The 19,237-nt window shown below is 38.6% G+C and overlaps 2 protein-coding genes across 2 annotated transcripts; both read left to right on the forward strand.

Annotated features, from left to right (window-relative positions):
* Positions 1 to 2,616: 2,616 nt before the first annotated feature.
* Positions 2,617 to 10,392, forward strand: LOC134861685 (serine protease 38-like). The gene is made up of 8 exons (XM_063879093.1): positions 2,617 to 3,115; positions 6,321 to 6,416; positions 6,697 to 6,819; positions 7,098 to 7,263; positions 8,042 to 8,220; positions 9,280 to 9,422; positions 9,607 to 9,762; positions 10,299 to 10,392. Exons 1-8 carry the CDS (start codon positions 2,617 to 2,619, stop codon positions 10,377 to 10,379), a joined length of 1,443 nt encoding a protein of 480 aa, XP_063735163.1. The 3' UTR covers positions 10,380 to 10,392.
* A 937-nt stretch (positions 10,393 to 11,329) lies between these two features.
* ethe1 (ETHE1 persulfide dioxygenase) lies at positions 11,330 to 17,293 on the forward strand. Its single transcript, XM_063880449.1, has 7 exons — positions 11,330 to 11,980; positions 12,847 to 12,991; positions 13,678 to 13,826; positions 14,073 to 14,202; positions 14,377 to 14,466; positions 15,236 to 15,352; positions 15,551 to 17,293. Exons 1-7 carry the CDS (start codon positions 11,765 to 11,767, stop codon positions 15,595 to 15,597), a joined length of 894 nt encoding a protein of 297 aa, XP_063736519.1. The 5' UTR covers positions 11,330 to 11,764; the 3' UTR covers positions 15,598 to 17,293.
* Positions 17,294 to 19,237: the final 1,944 nt, after the last annotated feature.

Raw genomic sequence — 19,237 nt, forward strand, 5'->3', positions numbered from 1 at the left:
TTACAAAAGAGAAAGCTAGAAACAAGATTAGTTTCTCATCATTTTTCAGTTGGAGAAATGTTTGTTTGCTGTTATTGTTTTATTTTCTCCTGTTATTTAATGGTTTGCCATAGTTGCAAGTTTTATACAGACATTTATGTTCCTCAGAGGATGAACCATTCTGATTCTGGTGATCTTCATAATTTTCCTGCACAATCTTAAGTTTATATTTGAAGGAAAGGTTTCAATAATCTTTGGATGAATTGCCAAGAATTCTGGTTTAAACATTTATTTTCCCCTGGATTGCGATAACTCCTTTAACTTTTTCTCACATTCCATTTGCAGGTCAAAGTTTTGTCTTTTATCCCTTTGATTCCTTCATGCCCAGGCACCTGTACTAAATAATTAATTCATAATATTCCCATCAGCCTTAGCTGTACTTTTTTTGCTAACACAGAAAGCTAAGAAGGTGAACATTGTCAAAAATAAACCTTGGACCATAAAACCCTCAATATGTTAGCGTGTCTAACTTCTTGATTTTGTACAATGTTTTTTGTTGGTTTTTGAATTGATTAAATTTGGTTTATAAAATGTCTTAGTTTTTTTCTATTTATCTAGTTTGTTACATTTCACTTTACTGCTCCTTGGTTGTTTGTTTTGCAATTGTAATATTTGGGATCATTTTTTTAATGAGAAGTCACTTTCTAATATATGTTTTTGCCCCATGATCTCCATACATATGCGTCCACAGGTGATGCAGTCATGTCTCCTGATAAGATGCTGAGTAACACCACGACTTGGGTTCATTGTTGCAGCCGGCACCTCACAGTGACTGAGGCTGTAACATGATAAGATGAACAAAATACTCCTGAGAGGACTGGACGAACACACACACACACACACACACACACACACACACACACACACACACACACACACACACACACACACACACACACACACACACACACACACACACACACACACAAGCACTGTCGTACACCCAATTAAGCCTTCTTAGATTCATAACAGGGCCATGATTATTGGATACATATCTTTCAACTGAGAAATTCTACTCCTTGACTCTGTGAATGTGTGTCTGTCCATGCTGCCATTATGTCCCTCTGTACTTGTGAGTGGAAACAACTCATTGGCCTGGTGTACATTACCCTCTGTTGTTAAACTCTGACCCAAGCCCACAATTATCCCCATGCATATTTCATAGACGCCCGATGACAAGTGTGCAAGTATCCGTTACTGACCTGACTGCTTCAGCCTCGGGCTGCTCTGACTAGAGGAGCAAGATTAAGCTGGAGAGGGAAGAAGGGTAGATTGGAAGAGGAAGATGATGAAGGAGGTGACAAAGACAGGATTAAGTGGTAGCTGAAGATAGGAGGAGGAGAGCGGTTTAATCACAAGAAAAGAGGTGATACACTGCTGAAACTCGTGCTATCCGTAGATGATGGATTCACTGTAACGGAGCACTTATCTCTGGATAAAAGATGCACCAGAGCAGGCAGTCTTCTTCTTCTTTGTATTGTCACTGACGGTCTGGCAGTGATGCATTTCTCATCCCTACTTTGATATAAAGCCAGTTTATATCAAAAACTGTGAAGGAGGCAAAATCGGATGATAAACCCAACGCATACAAATGAGGCAGACACGTGCAAATCTGTACGGCTGACATTCAGGTGAGAACACTTGAACACACATATTGAGTACACAGATTAGATGTACCAATGTGATAAAGGGTGTGTTTTATAGAGCATTGTGTGCAGATGACCCTCCTTGCCTTTATTTGTAATCGATGGAGGTTAAAACTGCCTTTGTAATATATCTCATAATTCTTTAAGAGAGGACTTTGTGACCTTATTCTTCCTTTCCTTTGCTTTTGGATTAATATTTTCTTCAGAGCAAGTTGTTTTTATTATTTGGACCTTTTCGTAGTCTTTTGGGAAATTCTCTTTTAGTACGCCTCACAATTTAAAGAAATGTGACGTCTGCTCCAACAGAACCCCTCTCACAAAAGTTTTTTTTTGAGTAATGCAAGATAATAAAATGAACTTATAAAAGACCATATTAAAGAATGTCAGTGCTCACATCTTGAAGTTAATCACAGAAGTATTATTCCATGCTCATATTGACATAAGCTTTGATGACTCACCTGATTGAGGGTGACTGTGGCTGAGAGGGAGTGAGGTCATCTTTCAACCAGAAAGGGGTTCGATCCCAGCCTGTGTAATCAACATATTGATTTATCCTTGGGCAAGATACTTAACCCTGAGTTGCTCCCGATGGCCAATGGTGTATGAATGTGTGTGAACGTTAGCTTCCGTAGAGCAAGTGCCACTGCTCTGTATGAGGTGTGAATGTGTGAATGACTCGTAGTGTGTAAAAGCGCTTTGAGGGGTTGTAAAGACCTGATAAATCGCAATATAAGTACAGTCCATTAACCATGGTTTGTTGTTGCTTTTGTTTTTCTTGCAGTTTCTACAGGAGCAGAGGTTTCATGTTTTCCTCCCATGTCAGTGTCCCTCCCCTCAGCTCACCCATGTGATCACCCAGATCTCATCCAGACCGACACATGTGTGCTGCTAATCAGACCTCACAAGCAAAAACCCTATCACGCCAAAGAACATGAACCCAGACATTGAACAGACCGAGCATTCTACAACAGCCTCCAGCGACTTCACAAGCATGGATTTGGAGGTCCAAACAGCCAGCACCAGCTTTTCTCAAACACTGCATTCAGTTGTTGCTTCCATCTATCCGTCCCTTGAGCTCTGGGCCTCCACTTCTTTTCAAAGTCCGATGAGTCATGAAGTATTGAGTGTTTCGTCTCTGGTCCCTTCTACAGTCCTCACACTCTTGCCTCAGTTTGAGCCCCCAGTTAGTGGAAACTTATACCCAGAGCGTCCATCTTTTGATGAGGTAACATCAGAGCCTCAGCTTCCGGGAACTTCATCCTCTCTGTCTTGTTCCTCAGAGGACAAAGATCAGAAAACCGTGCCCTCACCACTTCCTTGCAGTGATAATTCCCAGGAAGTTCAGCTGAGGAAACCATCTGATGCAGGCCCAGTGGAGGAGGGATCAGTAGGACTAATTTTACCCAAAGATCCTACTGATGAAGAGCAAGGTATGTTAACAATGTGAAGTCTTTGAGGCCTAACATGGCTTTGAACCAACACAGTCCCAATCCCCATCCAGCATTTAACAGACCTGAAACTGAAAACTAAAAAAGAAAAGAAATATTACGGCCTTTCCTGTTCTTCAAATTTGTTAAAAACACTTCCGCTCTATTTTTCTGTTACGATCCTATTGTTACAGTTTCGCCTGTACAAGATAGTCTTACAAGCAAGATAAATCATTGCTTCGTTCCCCATGGGAGTGTTTCCATTGTGCATTCCCTTCTGGAAACATTTCCAATTTCTTCATGTAAGATGTTTTTCAGCCTCTCCAAAGAATGCAGCCTTGACCTTTTGTTTCCACAAAATAAAAGAGCCATCCATTTCTGACTCCAAATCCCCCTTTTCTCAGAGTGGTTCCATATCAGCTTTTAGAAGAGATAGATATAAAAGCATTTCCCAGAGTTCACGAAAACAGAGCTGAGGGAGCTGTTTATAGCCTCAGTAACAACATCATAATGTGTGAGAAGGCTTGGGTGTAATCCATTTTATTGCCATTTGGCCTCAAAATGTCCGTTGATATTGTTGGTCACAATATAAAGGACTCCGATATCTTGGACCCTCCTAGATTGGATTGGATTACATCTTACAAAAAAACAAAAACACTATTGACTATCTGCTGGTGAAAATGTAGAATCATTTCCCAGAGGTCCATTCTCTGACCTGTGGTATTGATTATCCCCCTCTGGTGTACTAAATCATATGTCTCGATAATTGTATGTTTTTTTCCGATGCCATGTGCACAGTTTGATACATTTCATCATTGTGATGCAAGGATAATTGTCCTGTAATTATACTTTTTAGATAGGAAAGGACACATACCATTCAGTAAAGCATGCAGCAAGTTGTTGTTGCAATTTTATTTAAACTCTGTTCTAATACACTCTGTTTATTGCTTCATGATTTTGAAAGAAAGAATGAAATGCCTTCATCACATTGTTACTCATTTGTCTCGACTTTGGGCGCAAAGTGAAGGATAGCTCATCCTCTATCCGTCTATACTATGTCACAGTATATAGAGCGTCAAACTGATATGAGTTGTACAAGGAAAATATCTATAGTTGAAGAAGCATAAATTACCTCCCAGAGTTCACAATTCACTCACGTTAACATTTGTCACAACATCATCTCCGCTGCAGAATGCTGCAGAGACACTTTTATCCAAAACCAGTGGGAGTTTGTACATTACGCCAGCGCCCATCCCCTCAGGGGGCTGTCAGTCAAGCATAACATAGATTTCAACACCCCTTACCTACAGGGCTTTGCATGCAGCTCACGCTTTACCTCATATTATGGATATGCTCTGTCCTCAATTCACCCACGTCCTCTAAACTGAGACTTTTCATGATCAAGTTTTTAACAGGGACCCTTGGGAAGTTTGTGTCTAAACGCTGGAGTGATCGGCTCAGACTGTTGATATGAGAAGTTAGTTACAACACATCTTTTCTATCAGGTGTTTCCTTGTTTCCTGAGTTGTTGTTATTAAAACAGTTCATGCTTGTTATGATCTTGGTTGTGTATTTATAGTTTACTTGTTTATTTTGAAATGTATCATCTCTTTGTATCTTGTCTAGTCTTACTCCCTGTCTTGTGTAGTTTTAAGTCATGGCTTTGGTTTCCCACCTGTCTGATTGTGTTCACCTGCTGCCCCTGTGTTTCACCTCCCCTTCCCAGCTGTGCCTTGTCTTGTAAATACCCTTCTCTGTATTTAGTCTTGTCTTCCCTTTGTGTTCCTTGTTTGTCGTCGTTATTCCCATTCCCATTCCCCGTTTGGTCCCAGTCTGTCCTACCTGCCAGCCTCCTGTGACTCCAAAGTCTCCCTGGATTGTTTTCAGTTTGTTTGCTATTTTACTTTTGTTTCAACTAGCCTGCCCTTGCAGTGCTTTCATGTTTTGTATGTACAGCTTGGGCATAATATGAGCTCAATTTTTGTTAGATCCCCATCCTTGCTTCGCCTGCTTTCACTGCTTTTGGGTCCTGTAACTACTAACTACCCATGCTTGACAATGCTGTTATTAATACAGTTCACTGTGTGTGCTTAATAGGTAATGTGAACTCTCTATTAGCATGAACTATTCTTAATTATAAAATTAAAGTGCCTATAATTAATTAGCAAACTCTGCAACTCCCCTTGCATGGAGGGTCAACTCTTTGTTAAGCTGTCTGATAAATACATTTACTTACCATATACTTCTTTGAGGATTTGGTAGAGAAAAACAAAGGATACGTCATTGCTGCAAAACAAAGTGTTGAATCAAAAACCCACCCTTGATTGAGCATCATGCTTTTGGAAATAAATAGAGAATGATCAAATAAAGAAGTCTTTGTGTAGTCCTCCTCCTTCTTCTACCAGATCAGAGTTTGAAGGTAACGAGCACAAGTTTGAAATAATCGAGAAGTTTCATTATTCAAAGGTTTTGTTTTTCGTCTGCACAATAGCTACAGAGTAGTTTTGCAATCAAAATGTTAAGTCTTAAGCTCCCCCAACAAAGCAAAAAACAGTTTACTTAAAAAAGAAAAAAGACATAATATAGTACAATTAAAACTTTTGTTTATTTGATAAATGGTTTCTGACAATCTTCTTTATAGAAATAAAGAAATTAGCATGGTTATCTTGAAGCTCAAGGCCCATTGAATTTGTTTTAAAGGTCACCTATTATGCAAAATCCACTTAAAAATAAATATGTGTCTCCTCTGTGTGAAGAGATTCGAAAAAAAGATTCTCTCTTTTTCTCCTGATCCATTTATTGTATCTAAAATCATTTCTGACAATGAACTGATCAGATTTCAGCCACTTTGTGATGTCACAATGTTGTGTTGTGCAACTTTTAGCCAATAACCAACCTAGGTAACAGCATATCACCTGAATCTTCTCCTAGAGCACCATTATGTTTTTATAACCAATCACTTCGCAGACCGACGTGTCCAGCAGCAGCTCATTAGCATTTAAAGCTACAGACACAGAATCAGAACTTTTGAAACAGGGCTGAAACATAAGGGTATAAGTCATGCTACAATGCATGATATGTTTGATATTTCGAGCCATACACTTCAGAGACATGTAGTGTATATATCTGAGATCTATAATGTATTGTTGAGAGAGTATAATATGGGACCTTTAAAGATGTATCTATTCGTCCATTTGTCTTTTTGTAGATTCAGCGCCTCAAGCCTGTTCGTCTCGGGAGCTGCTACTGATCGTGAGCTTCCCCATCATCATCATCAAATTAGTCATCACCTCTGCTCTCTTAGGTAATGTACTTCACATTAAATAATGGCAAAATATAGGTTGAAAATGCCTGATAATGTGTCTTCCTTGTAGCTCACTCTTGAAAATTGAAATGACTAATTGGGAAAACTCTTACTGTAGTCCTTACATTGTGTGTTTATTTTTTAGACTCAGTGGTAATAAATGTGAACAGAGAATGAGTGTAATGGGAGTTTTGATTATTTGAGTGTTGTGATTTAATAATATAATCTTCAGGTTACCTTTTTTTCTCATGTCTCTGTTGATCATCTCTCTTGAAAGCAGTCAAGTTCCTGGTATTCCCCAGTGAACCGCCTCCTCTCTGTGGCTTAAAAGGAAACTGCAGTGTCCCAACTCAGCCTTATCTGTCTAAGAATCCAGTAAATCAGACAGATAACATCACTGCAGGTAAAAAATGTTATATATTACATGGGGATTGTAGTTTTAACGACTTTCTTATCCTCTGCAAATACCTCTTGGACAGAAGATAATGCACATTTGTCAGCTTTTTGGCATGTATGGCCATATGTGTTATTAGCCTTATTATGTAAGGGGCATACCTGCAATATTACCATGATAATTCACTATAGTAGATTAAAATGCTTTTTTCCGAATGTTTAGGAGACTGTGGGAATTATATCTTTGGCTCTTTTCACATTGCACACATCCCTTCTTTTACATCTTAGATTGCACAGTTCTGGTCGGTGGTGGCCGACGTATTGTTGGGGGGACGTTGGCGGCCAAGGAAAAGTGGGTGTGGCAGGTCAGCATGCAATGGAGAGGAAAACACGTCTGTGGAGGGGCCATCATCTCCCCTCACTGGGTCATCACTGCAGCTCACTGCTTTGTTGAGTAAGAGGTGGACATGGGAAGGTTGTAGGAAAGATTGGGAAGCTCAGTGTTAGGTATCCAGGTGGTGCTACTTCCTGTCTGCACGTATACAGTCCTCAGTAGCGAGGGCTGAACTGAAGACCAAATTAGTCAAGACCAATTGAATTCTAAGTTCTTGTCTAATCAAGTAAACAGCAGATGCAAAGGAAATGGAGGGCATTTCAATTCCCCACCAGTGAATTTTGCACAAATTCAAATTGTTGGTAGTTCATTAAATTGTTTTTGCTGAAGCAAATACAAAGAATTAGTGACCAAAACTGAGAGCAGTTTGGGTATGACTGCACAGCTACTTTGATTAACTTGGATGTAATAGGCAGTTATATAAAGCAATTCCAATACATCTTATAATAATATATTGTAGTAATATTCATAGCATCAACATTCATTCATTAATCCATTAGTTGTCAACTGTCTTTTTTGGGGGCAATTCTTTCTATAGTTAACTGGCCTTACATTTGTTTTTAGGATACATCTAAAAAGTTCAGGAATGACCAAAACATATAGTGTTTTTAGGCTAAATACCTTCAGATCAATATTACAAACAACAACCACATGGAGGATTTTAGTTATTTGTATTGGCCTACTGCAATTCTCATCCAACAACCAGCTGTATCAAGACCAGAGAACAAACAGCACCAGCTAAATCTCTCCCAGTATAAAGACAGAAATGGTTGCTCACTGGGGACACTCTATTTAACCTCAGACTATAAACGTCAGTGTCAGCGTGCTCTTCCTGCAGGAACAACATGCTCGAAGTGTCTGACTGGCTGGTGGTGGTGGACACAGTCAGCATCGCAGACGTCTCTCTGGGGGACCGTTACAGAGCTCTGCAGGTTCTCTATCACCCTTGGTTCGACAAATACAACAACGACTATGACGTGGGCCTGCTGCGCACCATCACTGACATGGACATGGGAGGTAAGACTTCAACTGTAGGCAGTGCAAAAACACACCACGTTTGTACCTCTTAAATACTGTAGGCAATATGTCTAAGATAGGCCTTGTCATGTGCTCACATCACTTTGTTTGACATCAATATATTTTGCTCAAGAAAACATTACATTTTATAGAATTGTTTTTATTTAGAACTTCTTCAAAAGGAATCTTGATGCTAAGTAAAAACCACATTTAAACTTCCACAAACTATCTTAATACAGGTAAGTTAGTATGAGATTTGAAATGACTGTGTATTTAACACATAAATATAACCTATCTGTGTTGAAAAATCATTTGCACCACTATTTGGTTGTGCAGTCCAGCTAGCAATACTAACCGCTTTGTATAGCACTTTCAAAGCCCAGTATGACAAAAATATATGAAAAATATAAAGAGACTTTTTACAGGGACTTGAGAGAATGTGGGCCAACAACCACCATACAAGTGATAACCTTTATTACTTTCCTTACTAATCTAAGGTTATGTAACACTCTGATAACTGTGTATCGTTTGTAGCTGGGGTGCGACCGGTCTGTTTACCCAGTCCGAGTGAGTCCTTTCTTCCTGGAGCGGCCTGTTGGATCACAGGTTGGGGATATATTCATGAGGGAGGTGTGTTACACTGACATAAACGTTGTGATTGTATTTTCACAGTAATAACTTACTACAATTAAAATATACTTTCAACTGAAATGCTACTCAGACACTCTCGGTTTTATTGTGTCAGCAGGGCAAACCAAAGGAGCATGTTGAAACAGGGAAAAAGTGGTCAAAAGCCACTTTAGATGCAGTTTCCTTCTTGCTGAGAAGTTTTAATGATGACATAATAAGAAAAGCAGACTTCATTCTTGTAATTTGCTTCTGGCATTTGAAGGCTTGAAGCAGTTTGTTAATGAGGGCGCTGCTAGCTTTTGCTGGTCTCTTTGAATAATTTCCAGAAATAATAGACATTTTCTTTGCTTCCCTTTGTTTTACACACTCACATCAAAGTCACGGCCTCGTCTTTAATACCTGTTTTCTGTTCTTTCTGCTCTCTGTAAGGCTTTGTGTCAGATGAGCTAAGGCAGGCCCAGGTCAAAGTCATAGCTCAACCGGTCTGTTCACACCCGAGCGTCTACGGCAATTACCTAACCCCTCGGATGATTTGTGCTGGCACCATGGATGGAGGAGTGGACTCCTGCCAGGTAAACACCCTTTGGATAACATCTCCATATAAACCTACATGGAAAAAGTTTATGAGGAACATCTTTAACTTTACAATACATAGCTCGAAACAAACTTGCACCACCTCATACGTCATTAAATATGCAAGCACTGTTTAAAACGTAAGTGTATAATGTCAGATAAATGGTTACATCCTGTTTTAAGGGGGACAGTGGTGGGCCCCTGGTGTGTGAGACAGCCAGTGGGGAATGGAGGCTGGCAGGTGTGGTGAGCTGGGGAGAGGGCTGTGGACGACGCAACAAACCAGGCGTCTACAGCAGAGTAACCCAACTGATCCAGTGGGTTAAAGAACATATAGAGGTACTGTATAAAGTGATGTCCCTCTCTGTCTTTCACTGTACAGTGGTGTCCTGTAAGTCAAACTGTGTTAAGTGATTGTATAATTTAGTTAAAGCTGTGTCAAATAGATTCAAATTTGTATATGCGGCTCACAGTTTTCAGATGAAAAGCCATGTTTAACAGTTACCCATTAAGTCTAGATGGAGAGCAATTTAAATATTTATTATTTGTCTGTGCTACCATAAAGCAGGAAATAGGGATACAACAGTATCACCTCGTAACTCTTGGGATTGTCATACAAAACAATAAAAAATATATTTTATGTGCTCAATCTTCCCATAAGCTACAGTTCAAACCAGGTTTAGTTTCATGCTCAAGTGGCAAAAGTTTCCTAGGAAGAAATAATGAGACTGTCAATAAACAAACAGTTAATACACGTATTGGCCCCGTAAGGCATATACAGAGAGAGGCAGAAGGTACACAATATAGTTATGGCAATATATGAAACTATATTTTAGGCTGATGCTGCATTTTCACTTCTCGATTTGTTACCACAGGACAAACCAGAAGAATTGGAGGGGACCACGACAGCCATTATCGACCCCTCACAGAAACCAGACTCTTTTAACTGGCAATAAAATAGCAAATTACCTGCATCAGTTTGATTATTTTTTAATGATCAAAATGACAAACAAAACAATGATATCATGGTGATTGAACATCTCCCACTCAGTTCCCAATTTTTTCAATATTATTTTAACAAACCATTATCAAAAAATGGTTTATTTGTTATCTATTTATAACAACAACAAACAGCATTACTGTGCATCCAAATCAATTACTTCATTTATCATAAACTTAACAATCACAGTTGAGTACTTGTAGGCATGACAGTCCTGGCTCGCTTCAACATTGCTTGCATATTTAAACAGAAATAAATAATAATTCAATGATAATCTTCAAAAAATAAATATCATGCAAGTAAAAGCAAAAAGATAAGGGCCTAAAGGAGTGCAAGTTAAAACACAGCATAGGGCTCAAGTGTAGGCATGAACATCAATTAAAGTAATATATAAAATATATTTGTGGTAGACAGTATTTCAAATGGATAAATTAAATGTAAGCATGAGTGTAGTAAATGTATAGGCATACTGAGAGGTTACCATACCTTGTGTCCTGTATGGAAAGAGGTGTAAACTATTGAAGTAAGAAAAGTATTATCAATTTCAGTGATCAACTCAAAATTGTAATACTGGTATTTGTCAAAAAGCAAGCACAGTATTATTTGGCAGTATACTAGCATTTGTTGATGAGAAAATACCATTATAATATATATATGTCGTCTTCTTAATATGCTTTAAAGTTGTTGTTTTCCTTGTTTGTGTCATTCAACTAAGGTGTATTGTACTTTCTATATCACGTTAGCACGGTACTCAGCCGAAAAACATAATTGCGGTGGGGGAAAAAAACATGTCAGGTGACAGCATGTTAATGGCTGCACTGTTAACGATCGTAACCAGCTGCTTTGTTTTGGGTTGTAATACGCTTCCTGGTAAAAGTGTGCCAACAGTCACGTAGGCCACCGCTGCAGACGACTCGTGTGGGTGCATGCCTTTATGAGCATACATGGCTGATGCTTGTGCTCTACAATAGACCGAGATGACCTGATGTTATACTGTAGGTTGTATCTAATCTGGGAGTGGAGGAGGAAGTTGACCTACTGGACTGTAGTGGACTAACCCACATTGCGCAATGACAACAAACATTGGTTATGGCCCCAGTAACAGCTGCTGTAAAAGTTATTGACAATGGAGCACCACTATTGTCTCTGGATTACTTGCAAGGTGAGAGTCAAACGACTTTGAGTTTTGACTTTTCTTGGTAGAAATCGCACATTACCTTCCATTAGCTTGAGGATTAAGGCGGCTACAGCCTCACAGACACAGCCTATCGGATTTCTCAAAGACATTAATGTTCTACTTGAGATAATCATCTGGTTACTCAATCAGAAAAAAAACGGCGTATGACAATGTGCTCGGTAATAAGCAGAGTGAAACCAGTCCAACGAGCTCTGGCTCTCACGCTCCGCTTCAGAGCAACCACCGAGGGTTCGAGTTACGCACTGGCCGAGAGCAGGCGCTTCTGTCCCGGCGTAAGTGCTGTCATTGACCCGCTAAGAGCTACCAGCCGATCATACTGCTCCAGGATGGCGCTGACTGAAGGACTGCTGTTCAGACAAGTAGGTTACTATAAATAAAACGTTGCATTGTTCTTGTTCACTATATTGTTGTTTTATCAGGTAAAGGGTTTTAAATGCAATGTTGTTTTTTGTAGCTAAAGGAAGGGAGCTAGGTGGAGTTAGCTCGACGTTAGCTCCACTATCTTGCTAATACTGTCTTTTGCATAAGGGTTTTAATGTATTCAGATTGAGCCAAACTATACGATTATGTCTGTGGAGTGTTGTAGGGACATAGTTAACATTAACTTATTCAATGTGCTCAAAGTATTTGCAATAACGTTGCAAACTTGATGGCCTCTACAGTAACAATGTAACGTCAGTGACTTTTAACATAATAACACATCGGTGGTCATGGAGGTGTGCCTGCTGTCCAGCCTGATCCAACATTACAGCAGAGGACAGATTGAAGTTGCTAATCATTGACTTGGCATGCAGCTATTTGACAAAAGTTGTCTCAACTTAATGTCCTCTTTAGTTATGCAGCTCACTACTGTATCAAAAAAAAAACATTATTTCAATTTAAAATGACTCATGTCAAAGCTCCAGACAGTGCTGTAAGAAGAATTCTATATAATACTAAAACATACTAATACAACACCATGAAATATTCCCCTACAGTAAAAGTCCTGCCTTCAAAACACGAAATATATATTTATCACTCACTGCAAACTTTCCAACTACCTTTAAACCTCACTTTGCCTTGTCAACAATTAGCTTTACATCATAATCTGTCTCTTATTCCTTTTCAGTATCTCCCAAATCTAGAAGCACACACATTCTTGGAAGACGTGCATCATTACGAGCGATCCTTTGTAAAGTTTTGCTGAGTCACTCCTGTGTCCTAACCTGACCTTTTTCCTGTTTAGTTGTTTGAATCCGAGAGCAGCACTTACACATACTTGCTGGCAGACACAGAGACCAAGGAGGCGATCGTCATCGATCCTGTACTGGAGACTATCGACAGGGACCTGAAACTCATACATGAACTGGGACTCAATCTAAAAGTGGCAGGTACCTCTGAGGCTGGGCTAAGAATGATGGTGTTATGCTATAGATTCCAACAAATGTTCAATATGAGGTGTTCCATCTTTTTCATCGAGCAGTACAAACCTCTATTATATAATTTATTTTTACAAACATTTTCACTAATCTCTATCCTTTGAACCATATTTCGTAGATAGAATCAAGGATAATGCAACCCTTTTACTGGAGCAGTTAGCTGGGGGAACACTTTTAGTTATTTTTGCTTAATCCGCAAAGTAAGGAGGAACTTTGCTCAAAGAACGGTTATCATCAAGTGGAATAATTTAATATATAACCTGCTTGCTCATTTGGAACCTCACTTTTCCCAAAACCGTAAACTCAGATCAGCCAGGCTCAATGTATTCTGTAAATCCTGCTTTGCTCGTGTCGAAACGTCAAGACTATAAATTTGATGCACTCCAAAACAAAATTAGTTTTTCCTTTCCGCATGCATCACCGTTCTGCAAAGTTTATTGAAAATCGGGACTGGGTTTTGTTCTGTAATCCTGTTGACAAACTTAACATAAAAACATAACCTCCTTTAAAGGTAGTAATGAAAAACAGGTTCAATAAATGTGCTGTATGTCATCACATACCTATTCTTGTATTATCGCTATTCATTATTTTATTGCCAAACCTTATGGTAAGCCTTACTATTTTCTTTTTTCTGATAGTAAATACCCACTGCCATGCGGACCACATCACAAGCACTGGGCTGATGAAGGAAAGATTGGTTGGGCTGAAGAGTGCAATCTCCAAATACAGTGGTGCCTCTGCAGACATCTTCCTGTCAGAAGGAGACAAAATCTCCTTTGGAAAACATGTGAGGACAATATAATACTTTTTTCTCTGCATGGAATCAGTAAAAAAAAATCTTAATTAAAAAAAAAGATTGATTGCTGTTGTGCAATTTTTCAATATTTTGTATCTTGATTTAATCTGTATTAGTATTCTGGATATTGTATTTTGGTTATGTATCATCTCTTTCTCAGTAAAATACTGGACCTTTTTATTTAAAATTGCTTGATAAACACATTTTTACATGCCTTTGTCTCTTCTCCCCCTGTAGCATCTGACAGTAAGAGACACACCAGGACACACTGATGGTTGCATGTCGCTGGTGTCTGGCGATCAGAGCATGGCTTTTACTGGAGACGCACTGCTCATCAGAGGCTGTGGCAGGACTGACTTCCAGCAAGGTAGACGTAGACTTTTTCTTATAAAATCAACGTTTTCTCCCGGCACACTGGTCTAAAAAGAAAAGTGTTTATTTTTGTAATACTGCCAGATGAACACAAGAGGTCAGTATTGTGAGTGTTTTATTTTGGGGTTTGTTTCATCTTTGCAAATGGTCGTTGTTTTCTCTAATTCAGGCTGTGCGAGGAAGCTCTATGAATCAGTCCATCAGAAGATCTTCACTCTGCCAGACCAGTGCCTCGTCTACCCAGCACATGACTACTTAGGTTGGATGAAAATCACACATATGAACGTTTTGATCATATCTCAGTCACAGTCACTGTTGTAAACTCTGGTTATAGAAGCAGAACAACAATTCCTCACAACAATTTAACATGGTTTGAAGAAGAATTTGGATTTTTTTCCATGTACAAGAGCAGTGTAAAACTGCTGTTACAAGTTAGAGCCCTGAATTCAAAATCATACTTAAATATATTTACTTATTTCTTTGGGTTGTATGAGGTACTAATCCATAGCTCCTCCTGCTTCTCCAAACCTGGGGCATGCCAGCTGCCATCCACATGGATAAGTAGCTCATACAACCCCACTTGAAAACATCTATACATTTAAATCAAAGGTACTAAGTATTAACATCAAACTTTACTTCAAGTACAACAAGTAAAGGTAATCATTATATAGAATAGCCCATTTCAAAATAACATATATTATTTGATAAAGTGTACGTCACTTTATTGTTTCACCTGGTAAAGCGGAGGCTACTTTTGATGACTAAATTAATCTAATTAGCCCAACCTATGAAAATATATAATAACTTAATACGTGATGAATATGTTTATTTATGTATATTATATTCATTTCAATAATGATATTTGATGCATACTGATTCCTACGCTGATATCTGGTGGAAAAAGTAACACCTGTTTACATATCTGTCTGCACTATGTGATTTATCTGCACTGATTGGCTATTGCATTTGTTTTTTTAACATTAAGACTACCGATGACATATCGGGCTGTTTCTGTCTTTGTGTATCAGGTCAGACGGTGTCTACGGTCGGTGAGGAGCGCAGGTTTAACCCGCGCTTGACCAAGACAGAGGAAGAGTTTGTGAACATCATGAACAACCTGAATCTCCCCAAGCCGAGTAAAATAGGTATCAACACATTGTTTTCTGTACCGGTAGTTTATTTTCCATCTTTGTTCTCTAAAGAAATACATTCTAATTCCTGGGCCAAAAACAACATGTTCAAGGTTGTAACACTTCAGTGCACATACCGACATTTAAAGAGGTTTCCTGTCACCATCATTTCTACTGTTTCTGAAGCAGTTTTCTTTTTCTATTCCTTTGCAGATATTTCAGTGCCTGCGAATCTGGTTTGTGGAGTACAGGAAGTCTGAATGTCCTGCAAAAGGGAGGAACTACTTTAACCAAGGAATTACTACCACAACTATCATACAATCATAAAATCCGAATCAGCTTGGCTTGCATTTTTACTGTATAGCAAAATGATTAACATTTACATTTTTGAATCTAAACAGATCTGTTAATCAATAATTGTTTGCCATAAAGTGCTTTATTGTGTGTATTTATTTAAATCTAAAGATGTACATTTGAAAAGTTTTAGCCATTCGGATTCTGTCATTTCTATGACAATGCTTAAAATAAAAATGCGATAAGGTCCATTTTAACCAACAAAAATGGGGGCTCAAGATATTTTATGAGGAGAAAACTACTATAAAAATGATTTTTCTGTATTTTTTTTCCCCAGCTATGTAACGTACCCTATTCTGCTGTGCTATTATGAATCAGGGAGGAAATCGTACAGATGGAAAGCTTCGATAGGAAAGTTCCATTCAAGGTTGGGTTTAGTATTCATGAGTGCTTAACTGGGACAATTGAGTTCTTCCACATGGCCTTTCCAGTGATTCCGGACTCCTTAAGCCGAGGACGTACGCACACACACACACACACACACACACACACACACACACACACACACACACACACACACACACACACACACACACACACACACACACACGCACGCATCCACACCTGTACGCACAAAACTCCCACTGCTGCCAGCCACAGCCTTTTTGCATAGCAGGAAATTGAAACTATCTGCATTCAGATATCTTCAGAGGCCAAAGTTTCCATTGTCAACATGTCATTGCCATGTGTCTAAGCTCGGTTCCTTACATGTGTAACTTTATCTCAGTATGATATGAAGTAGAGCATCCATGCCAAGTACAGACAGTGAAGTCTGTGTCTTTGTTTCCGGATGTTCTCTACATGCTGCTCTTAGTCTGCACATAACCACTCATCAGCCAGTCAGGCAGGTTTGTTTGGGAGTGTCGGCCTCTGACTCAGCAACATGCCTCTTCCAGAGAAAGTTGTGAAATTGTGCTGTATGAAAGTGTTGGACTGATCATGAGCTTTTAACGACCAGCATATATTATATATATTCACCAATATTCTATTGAGCTGTTTCCAAATGTAAAAATGTATCCTGCCTTGATTTGAAATGTGCCAAACCGATTGTACAAAGTTCAATTCACTTTCTGGGTGAATGACTCCCATATTACCAACCCTCATTAATTACAGTTAGTTTGTAATGTGACATTTAATAACAGATTTTAGAGGAGTAATCACTAACCTCATATTACATACAAGTACCCCTCAAGACTATAGAAGCATAATGCAAACACTTGCCCTGTTTCTCTAACTTAACAAGATTATTATTTCAGATTTATTTCATATACATTTCCAGCCTATTTAGTTTAAACCACATTTATTTGATGGTATGAGCCATTCAGAGATACTCATCTCTTAAAGTCATATAAGTTATATTCTTATTACTTTGCACAGAAGAATAGGGCTTTGAATTTGAACAACTGTATGAACCTGTTAAAAAGAGCGGAATTCTTACATGTTTTTCATTTTGAAAAACAGGGCAAATGTGTATTTCTGTATTGCAATCTAAGATAAAGAGAGGTATATAGATTTGGTTTCTGCAGAGTTAAGGTATTGGTATCAGTAGAGGAGTTTTGCTTCGGTGCACCCTTATTAATAAAAGTGCAATACTGTCCTGATGCACAGTGTGTTTGTCTGCTCTGTATTCAATGCAGTTCCTCTTAGCTACACCCTGTGTTATTGAGGTGGGCTATTACATGGATATCTTTGATGTTTTGGTGGGGAAATGCCTGCAAGGCTTTAAACACACCAACACAATTATAAGTAAAAGAAGAAGGCTTGTTTAAGAATAAAAGAAAGGGAGGGCTGCAGAAAAGGTTATCTTTGGATGGGTGGGTTTTGGCTGGTCTCCTGCAAGTTAATACTGTCAACACACACACACACACACACACACACACACACACACACACACACACACACACACACACACACACACACCATCTCCCAGCTGTCTCTGTCAGCACTTCAGATAAACAACATGATTTAGTCTCTGCCTCACCTTGGTGTCCTCGCCAACAGACACCTGCATTGTTTTTTCATTGAAAACAGGAGGTGTGTGACTGTTGTCAACATCGAGCCGAAGATATGTTGTTTTACAGACATGTGGTTCTACATGAAATGGTCCTATTATCTCAATCCTGTTTTGCTGCTGGGAAGTTAAGGTGCCAGATGTCCTTTCACCAAGTCTGTGTCACCCATCTGCCAAACCTCTTTCAGTCTCTCCCTCAGCCCCACTTACACTGTGCCACTGTAAACCTGCTGCCCATTCTCTCTCACACCATCCACATGTCACTGGAGAGAATCTATTACACTATGCGCCCATTCAGAAAGAGCAGTAAAGAGGCCAGTCAAGGAGATATAGCCCTAAGAGTTAAAAGCAGATACTTCACAACGGGCCCTAAAGAAAACTCTCCTATAGGGATTAAAGTGTAGATCCAGTATTGAGTACTGAGTATTGAGTCTTCTTATACTTGATTAAAAAATCTTTCCCATATAATGCCAATAAGAAGTTTAGAGTTTCTGGTAAAAAGAAATGTCACAGGAATGCATGTTGCTTTATTATGCAATGGTTAGTTTACAGCGTGTAATGCTTTATGGTATTTTAATCTACTGGGATCAATACAAGAGTGTTGCACATACTTACACTGGTACTCTTATGTGTACATACTCTCAGTCATCCAGGTCACATGATTTGTAATGGTAGTTAGTCACTGAATTACATTGAATTTAAGGCTACAAGAAGTATATTTCCCTGTGTTGAATACAAGTCAAACCTGTTATGCATTTAAATTGATGCCAAAATGTCTAGGTTAGTGGGTAGCTATAAACAAACTCTGAGTTAGGTTGTCTTCAAAAAGTGTTGAACTGTACTATTTGTAACTGTTTGTCATGGTAGGCCATGTTTTTTTTTTAATGTTTGCACATGGAAAGCTTAAAGTCAGAAGTTCATACTTACAGTTATACTATGCAAATACTATTATTATAAATACTAATACTACTATTGATACATGTATGGTCATTAATCATACATGTACCAATAGTATTTGCAGGGTGACACATTTACAGTTGATCCCTGTGCCATGCTATATGTGACCACGTGTATTTGTAAGGTGTAACACTGCAACGTAATGACAATTTATAAAAACATTGACTTTACTATACTACTGCTTTGTATAGATTATTTCTGACTTCAGCTTAAAAGGTCAAAAAGTCCTGAAAAACAAGAAATATTCTCAACATTCACTCTGAGGTTGTCATGAGAAAGAACCAGCAGGAAGGAGTGTCTAGGTACATTTACTCTAGTACTACATGTAAGTCCTCGTAGCCTACTTTACTATTGTATTTCTATATTCTACTATGTATACTTCTACTTCACTAAATAGTTTGACAACTAAGTCATTAATTTGCTTTAAAAAAAAGATATATTATTCTAATAATACAAAATAAAATAAATAACATTAATATGATTTGATTCTATAATAATATTATTGTGACATTGGTCATTCTACATAGTACTTTTGGTATTTTATTTTAACGCTAATATTGAATCATTTCTAATTATTA

The sequence above is a fragment of the Eleginops maclovinus genome, chromosome 3, assembly GCF_036324505.1.
Source record: "Eleginops maclovinus isolate JMC-PN-2008 ecotype Puerto Natales chromosome 3, JC_Emac_rtc_rv5, whole genome shotgun sequence".
In the NCBI taxonomy this organism is placed as follows: domain Eukaryota; kingdom Metazoa; phylum Chordata; class Actinopteri; order Perciformes; family Eleginopidae; genus Eleginops; species Eleginops maclovinus.

Excerpts from the sequence above, each read along its gene's own strand:
- LOC134861685 (XM_063879093.1), top strand. The coding sequence starts at position 2,617 with ATGAACCCAGACATTGAACAGACCGAGCATTCTACAACAGCCTCCAGC. Across the intron at positions 3,116-6,320 it reads TCCTACTGATGAAGAGCAAG|ATTCAGCGCCTCAAGCCTGT; the intron begins GTATGTTAACAA and ends GTCTTTTTGTAG. Across the intron at positions 9,763-10,298 it reads GGGTTAAAGAACATATAGAG|GACAAACCAGAAGAATTGGA; the intron begins GTACTGTATAAA and ends TTGTTACCACAG.
- ethe1 (XM_063880449.1), top strand. The coding sequence starts at position 11,765 with ATGACAATGTGCTCGGTAATAAGCAGAGTGAAACCAGTCCAACGAGCT. Across the intron at positions 13,827-14,072 it reads AAATCTCCTTTGGAAAACAT|CATCTGACAGTAAGAGACAC; the intron begins GTGAGGACAATA and ends CTCCCCCTGTAG. Across the intron at positions 14,203-14,376 it reads CAGGACTGACTTCCAGCAAG|GCTGTGCGAGGAAGCTCTAT; the intron begins GTAGACGTAGAC and ends TCTCTAATTCAG.